An 18,678-nucleotide genomic window follows, 5' to 3' on the forward strand; every position below is an offset into this window, starting at 1 on the left:
CTCTCGGATGTAGAGTTGCCACACTTGATTGTTTCGAACAAATTTTGTAGTATAAATGTTTGAAATAACATTTTAAATAGAGAACTTGTAAGTTATAGAAAAGTATATAATCCACCGCGAGAAGTTAATTCACCACTGGAGTAACTTAACATGTAATTCTCGTAACACTTTATTTTGAAACGATTCCAAAGCAACTCAAACTTTTATGCTGTCGGAAACACCAACATTGAAAAAGCATGTTTTTATCATCTTATTAGATTCGTTCGCGTGAGTGTAAATTCGTAAAAACTTAAACAAAATGGTACTAACTTTGGAAAAATCCTGTTCTTTCAAACAAAACTTTTGCAATTTTGCATTTCGCTTTGAGGAGAAGTTGCAAAATTGTAGCCGCTAAATAGGTGTCCCGGTATCGCATAATTTTTTGCAGTGTTATGCACAGTAAATTCAAAAAGGGGGTTTTGTTTTGTATTGATAACTGAAAAACTAGTTTTTTGTTGTTTTCCCGATTTGTGTGTTTTTTCGATTTGGTGGTTTTCTTATTTTGATATGTTTAACGAGTGGCACCCTCGTCATCAGTACAAAGTAGAGAGCGCAGTGAGCGTAAAATTCTCTTTGAAATTTGCTCATGCATTGACTGTTGTTCGCTGTTGAAATAACCAGTGAGATCAGTTGTGTTAACAGAAAATTGATTAGGAATCTGTCAATTTTAAAGAATTTTGTAATTGAAAATGACTTTTATGAGACAAACTCAGAAAGAGTTCAACAACATTTTCATTAGGTTTCGTGATCTTAACGAAAGATTCAAAGTGATGGAAGCTCTCGTTAGGTTTTCAAGGCAACTTATCAGACTTAATAACATCAAATCTGGGCTTTATAAGAGATTCAAGAAATCTGGAACATCTGCAGACCTCTCTAAATATCTAAAGCTCGTTCTAACTTTCACCGCCTTAATCAGCTTTGTTATAAAGATTACTTAAGTTGTTGTAAAGCTCAATTCTTTAAAAATCCAAAAAAGTTGTACAGTTTCGTAAACTCAAAACGGAAAAATTCTGGGTATCCTTCCTCATTTACCTTTGGATGTAAAAAAGCTTGCACTGATGACGTTGCAGAACTTTTTTTCGATTTCTTTAAGTCTGCCTATTCATCCAGTAGTTTTCATTCCGGTCAATACCCCTGTCGCTTAGATAGCTAAAATTCCATTATGAATCCTGCTATTAATAGTAATATTGTTCTTCAGAGTCTTCTATATTTGAAGCCTTACTTTTTTCCGGGACCAGTTTATTTTTATTTATTTCAGTCATTCATTCCCGCCACTTTGGAAGCAGTCTTTTATTATACCCCTGCATAAAAAAGGTAGTAGGTCAAAAGTTGAGAACTACAGGGGTATTGCTAATCTTTCAGCTATTCCTAAAGTTTTTGAACAGATTGTTACCAGTCAACTTCAATATCAGTGATATTCCCTTTTATCTCCATGCCAACACGGTTTCATTCGTCAAAGCTCAACCACTACACGCTTGATAGTATTTACCTCTATAGTTATGGAAGGAGTTTTAGCGAACAAGCAAACGGATGTCATCTACACTGATTTCAGCGAAGCATTCGATACCGTCAACCATGAGTTACTCATTCATAAGCTTGATTTACTGGGCTTTCCCTTTCACCTATTAATGTGGCTGAAAAGCTATCTTTCTAACCGGACCCAAAAAGTCCTGTTCAAGTGCAATATCTCGGAATCGTTGGGAGTTTCCTCCGGTGTACCTCAGGGAAGTTATTTAGGCCCTTTGTTCTTTACTCTATTCATAAATGACTTTTCACAGATAATATTACATTCCCATACTATAATGTATGCGGATGATGTAAAACTTTGCTATACTTACTGTCCTACCGATTAGAGTTCCTTGGATCTTCTTCAGGCCGATTTGGACTCGTTACAATTTTGGTGCACAACAAATTTACTAGCTTTAAATTGCTCTGAATGTAAGCATATGAAATTTCACCTAGTGCAGCCAGTTTTTAAATTGTAGGTAATAGATGGTACCTCTTTGGAGCGTATATCTATTTCATCTGTTGCTAACAAAGCGTTGGAGGTACTTGGATTTTTGTTAAAAGATGGGCTAAAGAGTTCGATGATCAGTACCTCACTAAGACTCATGCCTTTGGTGCCCTGTTTCTCAAAATCAGTTCAAAAGCAACTTTTGATATTCGCATTACGTGGCCTTAATTGGGACTCAAGTACCTCTACCTTCCCTCATACAGAAGTAGACTTCCTCGTATTAGCTTACCCACTCTGGAAAACCAGAGAATATTACTGGTGGTGTTGTTCATCCGTAAGCTCATTATTGGAGAAATTGATTCTGCTGACCTTCTCAGCCGCTTGTTTTTGCGGTTCCTCCTAGTGTTTCCAGACACTACGTTCCTTTTCCCCTTTGTCGTTGAAACTTTGCTAAAAATAATCCTCTGCTTATCTGGTGCTCGCAATACAATGACTTGTATAGCTGTATCAGTTTTGAATGTACTTTTGCCACTATACATACTTACTTACTTAATTGGCGCTTAACCATCTAAACGGTTATGGCCGTCCAACAAGGCGCGCCAGTCGCTCTTTCGCTCCGCCAACCGGAGCCAATTGGTCACACCAAGGGAGTTTAAATCGTTTTCCACCAGGTCCTTCCAACGGAGTGGGGGCCGCCCTCTACCTGTGCTTCCATAGGCGGGTTCCGATAGAAACACTTTCTTGGCCGGAGCATCATCATTCATTCGCATAACATGGCCTAGCCAGCGCAGCCGCTTCGTCTTAATTCGCTGGACTATGTTGATGTCTGCGTATAGCTACATACATACATCTCATCAGCTCATCACTGCCACTATACATACTGTAACGAAATTTAGGGAAATTCCGCTTATTCCATACCTGCTAACGTTCGAATCGCTAAACTGTTGAATAAAAACTCCAATATTCAATAATGCAAAATGTTCGTTATTAGACTACTTTGAATAACACTTCTACTTCACAACCAATAGCGAGCTTAAATCAAACAGCTCAAATTAAACAGATTAGTCATGCCTCAGCTTGTGCTGCTTTTATACTCTTCGGTTTCCTCGTTCACCCATTTCTCCTAAGGTCTAGTAATTTCGTGAACTTGTTGCTTGTTTACCAGCTATATACATGTATATTTGTAATTTGTTTACATATGCATGTGTATATGTGAGTACTACTTCGGCTGCTGATGACATGCGGTTGTGAGTATCTCTCTGATGTCTTGTATGTATGTGTGATGATCATTGATTTGTTTATGTACATAATGCTTAGTATCGGCTAAGTGATGGTAGTATCGCTTAGTGATACTAATATTCGTCACAATACGTAATGCAATACTCGACTATCTAACCTAAGAGATACAAGCTAATTTATTGTTTAATTTGTCGGCATTATTTTTCTTCCGTAAAAAACAGGCACGATAACATATAAGGATGGATTGGATACGTGGGTTCTTCAACCTGAATCATTAAAAAAGTACTGTGTTGATTGGTATCTGGTGCATTCCAACAACGTTAAAAACATTCTTTCTCACGAGATACTGACCGGAATCGTATGCATTCCGGCAGTATAATTTTATGGGCCAGGCATCGAGTTGATTGGAATCCGGTGCTTTCAAACAACGCAATTCATGTTACTTTTTTTATGCATTGTGATGGCATACCACATTACACTACTCAGAGTGCTGCCACATTCCCATCACATGCTGATTGGAATCTTGTTGCATTCCAACAGCAAGTCGATTGGAATCCAGTGCATTCGAAATCATGCTGAGCGGAATCTGATGCATTCCGCCAGTATATGATCTTATTATTGCTCTTATTTCTTACTATTATATTGTGAAATAAAATTGTAGTGTTAAATAATATATTTATATGTTTCTGATATAAAATTGTTGAAATCTCGGTGTATTTAAAGTATAACTTTTAAGTTGTATATATGAGCCCTTTATTTTGAAAGAGGTATAAGTCATTTCATGTCGTTCAAGTTCAGGAGTAATTTGTTGGTATCTCTCCTCGCCTCCTGTTTGTTAGAGTCCAAAAGATGCAATTCTTATTATTAGTATATAATTGTAGAACCATCTATATATGCGTTCGTTCAGAAATAACAATGCGTTTAAGACCTTGAGTGGAAATGACTTATACCACTTTCAAAATAAAGGGCTCATATATATCTTTTATATCATGTAGTCGACCATTTTACGTTTGTTGTCGACTTTAAATAAATAAATAAAAACATTGGACGGTAGAATAATGAAAGAACAGATGAACAAAATTTCTGACACAATATTTGAGCCTTTAAAACTTGTTTATAAGAAACAAAGTAATCACACAGGTACAACAGACAAACACACAACAACAAATAAACACAAAATAATAAACGCACCAAAGCAACAAACCCACAAAGAAGGTCAAACAACTACAATTACAATAATCGATCAGTAAAAACCACCCACACAGCACATACACATAAATATACACAAGCATCCATTTTGACAATACCTGCTCATGTACCTACGAATTATAAATACAAATCAAACGGCAGCAACAGATCAGAACAAAAATCGACAATGGTGATGATGGCACAACGCCGAAACCGGTTTGTCTCGAAATCAAATTTGACAAAGTATGACGGAAAATCGTTCCAATATATACATCATTTATCCACCCTGTCGGAAAATCAACAAAACAAAATGTCAGTTAATGATTGTCAGGCTTTTAACTTGAACGCGAACGGACTAATTTACAAGCGAGGCCTACTGAAAAAAACACACAACAAAGGCGAGCATTTGATTCAATAAACAATGCCTAGAATTGAATTACACCAAAATTTGTTCAAATAACAATAACGGTAAATACCAAATCGAGCATGAAAACAGTTAGAAAAGCAGAAATAGACTTTTTAAAACTTATATTCCAAAAAATATGAGATAAATGCCGAATCACTATCCATTTAAGATTGGCAGAACAACTACCTACGACTGCATTAATGGAATGCTTCGAACGCATAAAGACAAAAATCGATCAGGAACTACAACAAAAATACAGGTCGCTGAACCGGAATTAGGATAAGCTGGCAGAACGGAGAGAGTATAACCAAAACCAGCTGGTGAGCTTCACCAGTTTTATAACAAGTTCGTTAACCTCACAACAGTGGCCACTACCAAGGAAGAAGCACAACTTCTCGAAAAGGGACTGAATCACAATATCATGGACCAAAATAGAATAAGAAAAAGGGAGCATGCGCTTGTAGATGCGGAGATCGAAATATCAATGATACCACAGGAGGAATATCAAGCACACAAGACACATGTGCAGGGAAATAATAAAAAAGGAGGTGAAAGCATAGGAAGGACAAAAAGGTAATGCCGGAGAAAAAACAATAAAGAACCTACATAATCAGCCCTATTCTTGAATCCAACGTAGAAAATCTACGAATACAACCCTCCACTACGAATACGAAGAATTTGCTAACACTGAACTCATGTGAAACCGAAAAAAGTGCTGCCAACATATAATGTCAAATTTTGGTTATTCGAAGTCAGCTAAGCGATTGTAAATAACAAATTTCAATTTAAATTTTAGTTTAAAATTGCATTATATCATTTAAAAAAAATTTTAGTGCTTAAAATGGATTCTATATCATTTGCAGCTTTTTTAGAAGAAAATGAGCAAGAAAGGCGTGATTTAAAAATTGCAAGGAGTCTTGAAATTAGAAGAGGCTGTGTATGTGAAAGGATCCGTGTTTTAATGAACTTATAAAGGTTTTAAAAAATTGTGTTTTATAAAAACTTTCCGCCTAAACAAGGCTGCGTTTACCTACGTGCTCGGTGTTATAAATGAAGGAAGTACACCGTTCGGTGAGTCATGTTCAGTGAGTCCTATAATTCGCTTAGCATCGGTAAGACTTTTTTTTTTGCGGAAGGTATCTATCAGTACGGAGTTGGAAAAGATTTTGACTTTCCGATGTGTCAGACCACATTTTCCAAAGTTTTGAAAGATGCCTTACTAATTTTCCAAACGCGGCTATGTCCACAATTGATAAACTTAGATATGACCAACGAAGAGAAACGTAGCGTAAAAAGGGAGTTCTACGAAAAATATAGGTTTCAGGGTGTAATCATTTTTATAGTTTTTGCAATAATTGGCATTATTATAAGACCCTTAAAAATTAAAATAAATATTTTAGTAATTTAATTTTAATTTAATTCTTTTAAGCCTTCTTCCAAATCTGTGAAGCTAAGTTGCCGATATGCATACGTATTACAAAAGCATTACTTTTTTTTCAGATAGTTGCATCTTTTGTTGGTGGCGCAATACTATTTGCAATATGTTTCCCAAAATTTGTTAACCTCCTCTGTTGGGCACTTTGTAAAGCCGAGCGCCATTTCAGGGTGCTGCTGCAATAGGTCAAGTAAGCAGGAACATTGTTGGCGAGTTGTGACAATTTTTGACCTATTATAACAATAGATTGTAATTAAATTAGTCTACATATCACTTTTAATAATATACTTATATTTTATTTGTTTAATATCCCTTTTTATTCTGAATTTTTAATGATTTTACTTTTTCCTGCAAACTGATACGCATCGTAGAAAATTTGTACGAAACTTTACGATTTCACAGTTCGAGTGTGTTCAGTGAAGGATTTCTACGAATTTCGAACTTACGATGAATTCAGTAAACGTACTTTCGTAGAATTTACGAAAATCGAGTATACGATGGATTCAAGAATAGGGCTGAATAAACTTAGGAGAACAATATTGTCACAATGAAAGCGGACAAAGGAACACCACTTTGCTAATTGAAAAAGAGGACCATACTGTGACGAATATTGCCATCTCTAAGGTTATTAAATAAAGGCACAACAACATTTAAGCAAGCGACATAAACACATTAATCATCATGTACACACATACATACAAGCAGCAGAGAGATACTCACAAACGCATGTCATCAACTCACATATACACACGCATATGGTTACACACTACAAATACACGCGCGTATGGCTGGTGACTAGGTAGAGGATTCTAGAAGGAGAAACGTCTAGACATCTGGGCAGAGAGTATAAAAGTAGCAGAAGCTGAGTAGTCCGTAATCAGTTTGATTTAAGCACGCTATAGGTTGCGAAGTATAAGTGTATTGTGAAGTACTTTCAAATTAGTCTAATAAAGACCATTTTGCATTATTGAATATTGGAGTTATTTATTGACAAATTTAGCGATTCGAACGTTAGCAGAAGGTTTCAAATAAGCAGAATTTGCCTAAATTCGTTACAATTGGTGTCAGAAGAGGATTTGTTGAATAAATTCGAATAAACCTTGGACATGGCAAAGTTAAGTGAATTAAGGATCTAGCAACTGAAAAAGGAGTTGAAGAACCGTGGATTGAATACAACCGGAAATAAGATTGAACTCCAAGCACGGCTACGAGAGGCATTGGAGTCGGTGGAATTAATGTGGTCGATGATGTCTTTCATCCTGATGGGGACGGGACAACAACAAAAATTGAAGAGAAAAACGAAACATCGCAGACAGTTACGAGCACAGACTTGAACATGATTTTGGCTGCAACATCTGCACAAACGTCGACAACGGCATCTCAACTGGAATCCAAGGAGAACCGTATAACAAAGATGGAAACTCAACTGGATGAACAGAAGACATATATAGTATCCCAACTGGAATCCCAAGAGTCACGCATAACATCCAAGATGGAAGCACAGGAGGCACGCATTTCAGAAATGTTGTCGCAAATGTCATCTCAACTGGAAGAACAGAAGACATATATGACATCTCAGTTGGCTGAGCAGTTGAAAGTACAAGAGGCCCGCTTTTAAGCTACAGTTTGAAAAGACCGCAGCAGTAAACAACTGGAATGCTGAAGATAAAGTTGCAGCTCTATTCGTAGCACTGAAGGGGCCAGCAGCCGAAATCCTACAGACGATTCCCGAAGCAGAGCGGAACAACTATGAAACGTTGATGGCTGCTGTAGAACGACGATACGGAAGCTAACACAGGAAGCAGATATATCAAATTGAGTTGCAAAACCGCTACCAAAAAGGGAATGAGACTCTGCAGGAGTTTGTGTCGGATGTTGACGCAACCGTAGAATACACCGAGAGGGTAAAAATGCAGAGCTTCATAAATGGCATACGAGACGTGGAAACGAAACGAGCTACATATGCGAATTCAAAACTGACATTTGCTGAAACGGTATCACATGCACTGACTTAGGAAACAGCCTCAATTTTGAGTAAGCCCGCATACAAAGCTCATCGCGTGGAAGTGGAAAGGCCAGACTGGGTAGACACAATTTTGGAAGCATTAAAAGGAACGCAGCAGAAAAACGATGGTGCCTCAAATGCTTTATGTGTGGAAAGCCAGGGCATATTGCACGTTATTGCAGTACCAACCCTAATTGTTCCAACAATGTGGGTGGCCGTAAATGCAGAGCTGAAAGAGATGAGCAAATCTCCAAATCTACTCAATCGTTAAACTAAAGCGAGTCAGGCGCAAGGGGCGACAGCTGGCTCCCGCAATTGAATGCCCCATAATCTCTATCTCGCAAGAAGAAGGTCGGAGCACATGTGGATGGAAAGGAACGTTTACTGACTGTAGATACGGGTGCATCTCATTCCATCATTCGAGCGGATTTAGTCAACAAGAAGATAAGACCATTGCATGGACCAAGATTGCGTACAGCCACTGGAGAAGACACCACGGTTCTAGGAGAAGTAGCATGTGAAGTCGCAATTGGGAACGTCACGGTATTACACAATTTTAGTGACAGATATTGTTGATGAAATCATAATTGGAGTGGACTTCTTAATCGACCAAGGCATCAAGATCGATATGCAAAGAAAGGCGATGCGATATAAGAGCATGGATGTGCCACTTAATTTTCGGCAGTAAACGAGTGCTGGTGGAAGAGAGTCAGCAAATACCAGCAAAATCCGAAGCAGCCATCTGGGCATAGGTTGATGGAGATTGTGGGTTGTCGAAGCAGCAAACAAATCAACACCGAATGTACTTGTAAGAAAAACCCTGGCTATGACAAAACAAGATGGACGTATTCCGGTAAGAGTACTCAATGAGTTCAAGTCACCACTCAAACTGACCAAAGGAGCTATATTGGGAAGATTCCAAGAAGCTGAAATAGTTATTAACAGTGAACAGCTCCAGGAAAACGATTCAACTAGCAAGATTACTCTTTCAAATGACATCACGGCATGGACGGAGGGGCTAGAGACTATCAGAGTAAGGCAGAACAGCTGATCCTAAAGTACGCAAACATATTTGATCAAGATGGCTCCAAACCAGGCCGCACCAACGTTGTGAAACATCAAATTGACACTAGAGATGCGAGGCCGATCCGTCAAGCTCCTCATAGTGTTCCACTGGCGAAGCGGGAAGTGGTGAGTCAAATCATACAAGAAATGAGCGACAGCAGTGTAATCGAACCATCAGCTAGTCCATGGAGCTCACCGGTGGTACTTGTGAGGAAGAAGGATGGAAAAGTAAGGTTTTGCGTGGACTACCGCAAGTTGAATGACGTTACGAAAAAGCATAGCTACCCATTGCCAAGAATTGACGAAATTCTGAACTCGCTATATGGTAAGAAATGGTTTTCCACACTGGACTTAAAAAGTGGAAGACAAGGAGAAAACAGCCTTCAGTGTCGGTGATGGTCTTTGGCAATTTACAGTAATGCCTTTTGGACTTTGTAATGCACCAGCTACTTTCGAGAGACTCATGGATCAGGTATTGAAAGGACTACACTGGAAAACATGCTTGGTGTACCTGGACGACATCATCAGCTGGCGCTGGTCTGAAACTAAGTCTCGAAAAGTGTTAGAAAGGAAGTAAATTATTTGGGTCACAAGGTGACGACATAGGGCATCTGAACTGCGAATGAAAAGATAGAAGCTGTAAAGGATTGGCCAAGACCACAGAACGTGCATGAATTAAGAAGTTTCCTTGGGCTGTGCACATATTACCGCCGGTTTGTACCAAACTTTGCCAGCGTAGCACATATCCTCCACGAGCTTACAAGAAAAAATAAAGCTTTTGAATGGAAGAAGGAGCAAGAAGTGGCATTCCAACCATTTAAAGAGCGTTTGTGCACGGCCCCAATGTTGCCATATCCGATTCCAGGAGCAACGTTTATTCTAGATTCAGATTCGAGCGGATATGCTATAGGAGGCGTTTTACCACAACTGGTTTGTGGACAGGAGAAGGCAGTTGCCTATTACCGCCGATCATTTGCAAAACCAGAGAGGAACTATTTCACAAGTACCTCTACGGCCAGCGATTCCGCGTCAGAACAGATCACGCAGCGTTGAAATGGCTTCTGTAGTTCCGTAATCCAGAAGGACAATTGGCACGGCGAATCGAGCGACTACAAAGCTATGACTTTTCCATTGAGCATCGGAAAGGTAGTACCCATGGGAACGCTGATGCAATGTCACGAAGACCATGTAGTTTGGAATGCAAGCACTGTTCAAAGGCCGAGGCTAAAGAAGACATTATAGATGTCCGGCTAATGACTATAACATGTACGGATGATTGGGACATTGAACAACTAAGGAAGTGTCAGCTAGAGGATACAGATCTGTCACATGTTATGCAAGGGCTCGAACGAAACGAAAGACTAAATAGAGAGGAGATGTCAGCAAAGAGTCCCATTGCGAAGTCATATTGGGCACAGTGGCCAGATGAAGCAATATAACTCAGGTGCGCCATTTGAAAGGATCGCTATGGATGTCGCAGGTCCATTTCCTAGTAGCAACTGCGGAAACAAATATTTACTGGTGGTTATGGATTATTTCAGCAAATGGCCAGAGGTATACCCAATCCCAAATCAAGAAGCGGAAACAGTAGCAGAAGTGTTTATAGACAATTGGGTTGCAAGGTATGGTGTACCAATGGAGTTACATTCTGACCAAGGCAGGAATTTCGAATCAGCTGTGTTCCAAGAAATGTGTAAAATATTGGGCATCTGAAAAACACGGACAACTGCATTGCATCCTCAGTCCGATGGTATGGTGGAACAATAGAATATTGGAGGAGTACTTAAGGAAAGTAGTGGACAAGCTCCATAAAGAGTGGGATACACGCATACCATTATTCTTGATGGCTTACTGATTGGCAGTGCATTAGACAACGGGTCAAACTCCCGCGAAAGTAATTTTTGGCAATGACCTTCAACTGTCAGCTGATTTGGAGTTTGGAACAAATGCCGATGCGGAGAGAAATGCCAAGAAATCCACTGGTGTCTTGGAGGAAGAGTTAAGGGAAATACATGACCTTGTAAGACAACGAACCAAGATTATGTGTGACAAGATGAACGCCAGATATTTTAAAGCAATTAATTCGAAAGGTTTTCGGGAAGGAGATTTGGTGCTGCAACACCAACCAAATACAACCCTCAACGAAAAAAAGGTTGGTCACCGAAATTGCAGTGTAAGTGGGAAGGCCCATACAAAGTTTTAAAACGAATCAATGATGAAGTGTACTGCATACAAACCATTGGCAAACCACGAAACAAAAATAAAGTGGTGCATTTGGAAAGGCTGGCAGCATATAGACCGGAAAATTTGTCTGATCGAGACGATCAGACTTAGGTGGGGGGCAGTGTGACGAATAATACCATCTCTAGGGTTATTAAAAAAGGCACAACATTTAAGCAAGCAGTACATATATACGTACAAGCAGAAGAAAGATACTCACAAACGCGTGTCATCAACTCACATATACATACGAATATGGTTACACACTACAAATACACGTGCGTATGGCTGATGACCAGGTAGAGGATTCTAGAAGAAGAAACGTCTAGACATCTGGGCAGAGAGTATAAAAGCAGCAGCTGAGTAGTCCGTAATCAGTTTGATTTAAGCACGCTAGTGGTTGCGAATATAAGTGTATTGTGAAGTACTTTCAAAGTAGTCTAATAAAGACCATTTTGCATTATTCAATATTGGAGTTATTTATTCCACAATTTAGCGATGCCAATGTTAACAGAAGGTTGCAAATAAGCAGAATTTGCCTAAATTCTTTACAATATAACCAAAACCAAAGAACTCATAGAGGAAACGAAATAGCGTAGAATAAGAGATAATGCCACGGATGAATACCAGTAAGAAATCAAAGTTGCTATAAATAAAATAATTAAAAAAAAAAATTTAAGTTAAACGGTTTTATTGCAAACAATACTTACATGATGTAATAATTATTTAATTGTCTGATCAACGCCCTAGATTGATGAGGAGTGTGATGACTAGTACCTAGGACCTACCTAATTCTTTTCTACCTTTTAGTATTATTATTACCTCATGTAAGTATTGTTTTCAATAAAACCGTTTAACTTAAACAATTTTTTTAATTATTTTATTTTCACGTTTTTAGTCTTTATTTTTTTGCCTATTATTTCTCACTCTATTTAGTTCATTTAGTGACTCATTATTACAGAGACTCTTTCCTGACAATTTGTTACAATCTAAGTCCTCAATACATAATTCTTCCAGCGACTTTACTCGACTCTACGCCACGTTTGCTTGTCCCTCCTCGAACTACAAAATATTTTGATGTCACTTCTACCGGACTGTATGTAATATTTGTTCCAAATATGAGCCAATCGGACATCATAGGTCGTTTTCTATTCATATATGTCTTATGTGTTCCAAATATGGACCAAATCGGACCACAAATACGTTTTTTTGTAATATCTCGATCCTTGCGCCACTTAGCGGCGCTTTTTTCACAAGCCGCTTTCCATTTATCTATGTATTATGTGTTTCAAATATGAGCCAAATCGGACCACAAATACAATTTTTTTTAATATCTCGGTCCTTGCGCCACCTAGCTACGATTTTTTTCATAGCTCGCTTTCTATTCATGTATGTATTATGTGTTCCAAATATGTGCCCAATCGGACCACAAAAACGATTTTTTTGAATACCTCGATCCTTGCGCCACCTAGCGGCGATTTTTTTCGTAGCTTGGTTTCTATTCATGCATGTATTATGTGTTCCAAATATGAACCAAATCGGACCACAAATACTATTTTTTGAAATATTTCGATCCATGCGCCCCCTATCGGAGTTTTTATTTCTTATTATTGCATTGTCATCGGGTTCTTAACTATATTCCAAGTTTCAAGCTTGTAGCTTATCGGGAAGTTACTTAAATTTCAATTACGAAATTCGTTCACAACGGCTGTGCAGTCGTGCGGCCGGCCTGTCAAGTACATATAGGAGCTGAAGTCAAAATTAGGCGTGCCATTTTACGCTAGATCCGTGGATGACACAATATGCGTTTTAACTACTAATAACGAGGAGCTTGAGGGGTTGCCAGCGCAATATATAGTTTCTCCAATCCAATTGTCAACCTCACCTACCCGGGGCGAATCCTGTTTTATTCACAGCCGAGGCTCTGGCGACCTCGAACTCCTAATGTAAATTGTTCCCGAAATGGTCGGGCTATTACCTATATGGTGCTTATTACCGGAACTTACCGGATCTGCATCCGACAAGGGACCATCAACATCGATAACACTCCCCAAGGCCTTCGGGGAGTGTCCTTATCGCTACAACAACAACAACAAGAGCTTGTACTGGAGTACGTCAACAAGCAGCACGGGAATATAAAATTCACAATGGAAATCGAAAAAGGTGGGGCATCAACTATTTAGACCTCACGATAAATATTGATAAAGTTCCCAAAAGATTTAACTACGACATATATAGAAAACCAACGACCACCGACACCTTAATACATAATACCTCAAATCACCCCCAACAGCATAAAAATTCATCTTATTAAGGTACTTCGTGCATAGAATTGAAAGAACACCTCTTACACAAGAAGCATATAAGAGAGAGCTTGAGGTAATATATAGCATTGCTGCAAACAACGGATATAAAAAGGCACTAGTAGATAGAGGTTCAGAGAACACATTAGAGATTACAACAAGAAAACACGGACTCCAAACATTATACCAGAGTCCAACTTCGCGGATCACTTGGCATGGTTCACACACAGGCAAAAGGCCGACATCAGAACGTACTCGAAAACATGAAAATCTACAAGCAGAAAACATTGGACGGTAGAATAATCAACACAATTGCTGACACAATATTTGAGCCTTTAAAATTTGTTTACAAGAAACAAAGTAATCACACAGGTACCACGGACAAACACACAACAACAAACAAATACAACACAAGAAACGCACCAAAGCAGCATACCCACAAAGAAGGTCAAACGACTAGAATTACTGACTTTTTCCTGCCTCAGTCAGCCACACTAATCGATTAGTAAAAACCACCCTCGCTTCTGAATGAACACACAGCACATACACATAAATATACACAAGCATCCATTTTGACAATACCTGCTCATGTACCTACGAACTTTAAAATACAAGGCAAACGACAAGAGATCAGAACGAAAATCGACACTGATGATGGTACAACGCCGAAACCGGTTTGTCTCGAAACCAAATTTGATAAGGGATGACGGAAAATCGTTCGAATATTCAATTGTTATAAGCCGGTGTTAAGCTCATGAATTCACAAACAAACATAAATATGTACAACTGAGCCCGAGATTACAAGATAAAGCTTCTTAAGTATTTCCAGTGAAAACAAATTCACATATCACACAAATCAGTATAGTGACAGAATGTCTAAATTGTGATGTTAGTGTAAAAATGAGATAAATTGAAATAAGCAAGAAAACAAATACAAGCAGGCTAGCCTAGTGGTTAAGGCAACTGCAGTTTCACCGTGTGATTCGCCATTCGAATCTTGGTGAAACCTTTGATAACATTACGAAATTACCTGATGATGATAACGTGGCGGTTTTCGAAATGGTACCATCGCAATATGCCAGTGAATGTTTCTTTCTTTATTTTCAGTTTCTCTTAGGAAAACATAATAATTGAACATTCCGTTATAAACCTGCACAACGCCGAAACCGGTTTGTCTCGAAACCAAATTTGACAAGGGATGACGGAAAATCGTTCGAATATTCAATTGTTAAGCTCATGAATTCTTAAATAATAAGTATAAATTGAACACACCATTAAACAAACAAACATAAATATGTAAAACTGAGTCCAAGATAACAAGAAAAAGCTTCTTAAGTATTCCCAATGAAAACAAATTTACATAACACACAAATCAGTTTAGTGACAGAATGTCTAAATTGTGATGTTAGTGTAAAAATTAGATAAACTGAAATAAGCAAGAAAACAAATACAAGCAGGCTAGCCTAGTGGTTAAGGCTACTACAGTTTCACCGTGTAATTTCACAACATTACGAAATTCCCTGATGATGATGACGTGGTGGTTTTCGAAACGGTAGCATCGCAATATGTCAGTAAATGTTTCCTTCTTTTCAGTATCTCTTAAACAAACATAATAATTGAATATTCAATTGTTATAAGCTGGTGTTAAGCTTTTGAATTCTTAAATTTTAAGTATAAATTGAACACACCATTAAAAAAACAAACATATGTAAAAATGAGCCCGAGTTTACAAAAAAAAAGCTTCTTCTTCGCAATGAAAAAAGTAACTTTACAAAAACAAATCTACATAATACACAAATCAATATAGAAGTAAAATGTCTCAATATTTTTCGCAATGTCAACGTTTAGTTTAAGATCTCCATACTTAAATCTTCTCATTTTCCTGAACAATACACTTATGGTTTTGGAAGCACTCCTCAGAGAATTCGAGCAATGCCGCTCCTGTAGTGGAATTATACAAAAAATACACTTTCACTGTCAAAAATTGTCTTCAAACTAGCTTGAAATCGTGCAAACATCAAAATTTAAAAAAGCTTACGCTAAACTTTTTTATTGAGTACTGTTCTTAGCACATAATAGTCGACTAGTGAACTTAGGAAGTGGCAAGTTTTTATCCTGCCAAGATCAGCTCTGCAAATTACATGATAATAGTGGCTTCTTAAAAAATACTCTGTCATATATAGTGTGAAAGAAAGTACTCAAGAAGCTCATTATACAAACTGAACAAGTAATCCACTAATTTAGATTTCCAATATATTTTATATGACATTTCTACATACAAATTAACAGTTTGTACACTGTTGTTGTGTTTGTAGACTAATATATGAATGAAGAACCTATGGAAAAGGGGTTTTTGACTCCTAACTCCAAAATTTGAGGGTCTATTAGAAATTCTAAGTACGCAGGTTTTATGCACTCAACTAGGCCTACGAATTGAGGTATATCTCGCTAAGAAAATATTTTCACTGCCAAAGAGTGTGATTCATATCACATGATGATGCACTAAAATGCAATTTTCTCAAAAAGAGCTGGGGTAATTTTCGTAAACTTTTATTGCTGCACTTAATTTAACTCACAACGAAGAAATTCGCAAAAAAAAAACGAGAAATCCTGACATTCCGATCGACTCGATCGGGTATCTTTAGTCACTTCCTCGGTGTCACCATTCTCTCTCAGCTAGAGGATCCGACAAGGCCTCTGGTGTTATCCATTTACGTATACGATTCGATTCAACCACACCATTATAAGGTATTTGCGTGACCTGGAAATTTTCTATGTCCTTTAGTGGTGTCTAAATTTTTCATGACTACATAATCCCCCACCTTGAAAACTTTCGCTGGGACGGTATGTTGAGAAAATACTTTTGACTATACTCCTGAGACTTTTCAATATATTGCAATGCTTTTGAACGAATTTTCCCTAGTGGCGAATTTTCTGTGGTGGTTCGGTTGCACCCTCTTTTACTTGTAAGTGTTCTGTCAGTTCAACGATGATTTTATCCCTCTGTTCCACTCCAAACAATAACGTACTCGGCGATTCGTTGGATGACGAGTGAACAGAATTATTAATTGCATACTCCACCTGGACCAGTTTGCTCATCCAATCCGAGTGACCTATTGGTTCGGTAAGTTTCGCCAGCATTGCCTTTAACACCATGTTCACCCTCTCCACCTGTCCGTTCGCCTGTGGTGAAGCGACTGCAATCTTCACGTGCTGTACGTTATTATTCATTAGAAACTGAAAATTATTTGGAAGTGAAGCATGTTCCCCGATCACTTATGATACGCCGGGGTCGATAGCTATCAAAGTACCCTTGCAAAGATGCTCAAACCTCTTTCGTACTTGGGGTTCTCACTGCATATAATTTAGTAAACTTCGTGAACTGTCTACAACTACTAAAATGTGTTTCCTAACTGTGCGAGTTGAGGGAAATGGTCGAAAGTGGTCTATGTGTACTGTATCGAAAGGAACTGGTGTTCAAAGAGTGTTATACAATCTATGTTGGTTAGATCGGGCCGCCGGTGAGAATGCTATGCACTTAACACAATTTCGTATGCATCTTTCGACCTTTTTTCTAAGCTTTGGAAACCAGTAATTCTTTCTCAACTCATATACTGTGTTGTCAACGCCCATATACCCAATTTTTTCATGCATTAATCGGATTATATTGGTTTCCATTTCTATAGGTACATATATCTGAAGATGGGATGAATTTGGATCGGATTTAAAAACAAGGCCATCTTTAAGTTCGTAGTGCTGTATTGGGCCATTCTCTAATCTCTCCCTTAACGCTTTTATCGTATTATTCCTCTTTTGAGTGATCTGTATATTTAAGTCGGTATTATTTACTTCTTCAGAGCTGACTAGATGACCTCGGTTTAAAGCATCGACATGGCCCATTGAACAGCCACTACGATGCCTTATTTTAAAGTTAAAGTTTTCGAAATGAAACACCCATCTGGCAATACGTTGATTTATTTGCTTCTTATCCATTGCCTGAGAGAGAGCACTGCAGTCAGTGACAATGACGAAGGAAATTCTCTTTAATTCGGTTTAAATCTTTCTAGCCCACAAAAATTAAAGAAGTATTCTTTTTGAGCAGATTAGTTAAAGGCTTTGCGATTGAAGAAAAAGACGGAACAAATTTCCTAAAATAAGAAAACAGACCTCTAGACACTGTTGGAGCTGCCTGAACTTTCGTGGCTTTGGGAAATTCTTTATTTTCTCAATATGTGTATCGTTTGGTCGGATGCCCTTACTGTTCACGTGATATCCCAGGAAGTTTACTTCCGAATATCCAAATTTACATTTTTCCATCCTCAACTCAAGACCTCGGAGGTATAAGCGTCTTACCACACAAATTACAACGTCTACAAAGTCGGATGTGGTTACCAAAATATCATGCATAAAGATAACTATTTTCCCCGACTGTAATAGATTTCGAAAAATTTCGCAAACAAAGCGCTGAAACACCGCCGGCGCGTTTCTCAAGCCGAACGGCATTTTCATATACTCCTACTGTACTCCCGGGGCCACAAAAGACGTATACTTAATGGAATATTTTTCCATTTGAACCTGCTGAAATCCACTTTTAAGGTCCAACACTGTGAAAATTTTATTACCCGATAAATACTCCAAACAATCTTCTATCAGAAGCATAGGAAAGTTGTCACGAATGTTGGTTTTTTATTCAGGAACCTATAATCTATACATAATCGTCCCTCGCCATTCCTTTTCCTGACCAACACAGTGGCGGACGCGTACGGGGAGTTGCTATACCTTATAACGCTCTCAGAGCGTAATTTATCAATAATTGCCTGCACT

General features: G+C 38.3%; 2 protein-coding genes across 5 annotated transcripts in view; one reads left to right on the forward strand and one right to left on the reverse strand.

Moving 5' to 3' along the window:
* Window positions 1-18,678, reverse strand: part of LOC137237060 (methionine--tRNA ligase, mitochondrial-like) — a 268,963-nt gene that overhangs the window by 109,267 nt on the left and 141,018 nt on the right. The gene's annotated exons all lie outside the window — the stretch shown is intronic.
* The window catches only part of LOC137241691 (ER membrane protein complex subunit 2-like), a 197,676-nt gene that overhangs the window by 101,376 nt on the left and 77,622 nt on the right, over window positions 1-18,678 (forward strand). The window contains exon 4 of one of the 2 annotated variants that reach the window (XM_067769173.1): window positions 6,327-6,476. The exons of the other annotated variant lie outside the window; for it this stretch is intronic. Coding sequence (XP_067625274.1) covers window positions 6,327-6,446 — 120 coding nt within the window. The 3' untranslated portion in view covers window positions 6,447-6,476. Of the gene's footprint in view, window positions 1-6,326; window positions 6,477-18,678 lie in introns of those variants that run through there. 2 annotated transcript variants of the gene reach the window in all.

This window comes from Eurosta solidaginis, chromosome 1 (genome assembly GCF_040869045.1).
Source record: "Eurosta solidaginis isolate ZX-2024a chromosome 1, ASM4086904v1, whole genome shotgun sequence".
In the NCBI taxonomy this organism is placed as follows: domain Eukaryota; kingdom Metazoa; phylum Arthropoda; class Insecta; order Diptera; family Tephritidae; genus Eurosta; species Eurosta solidaginis.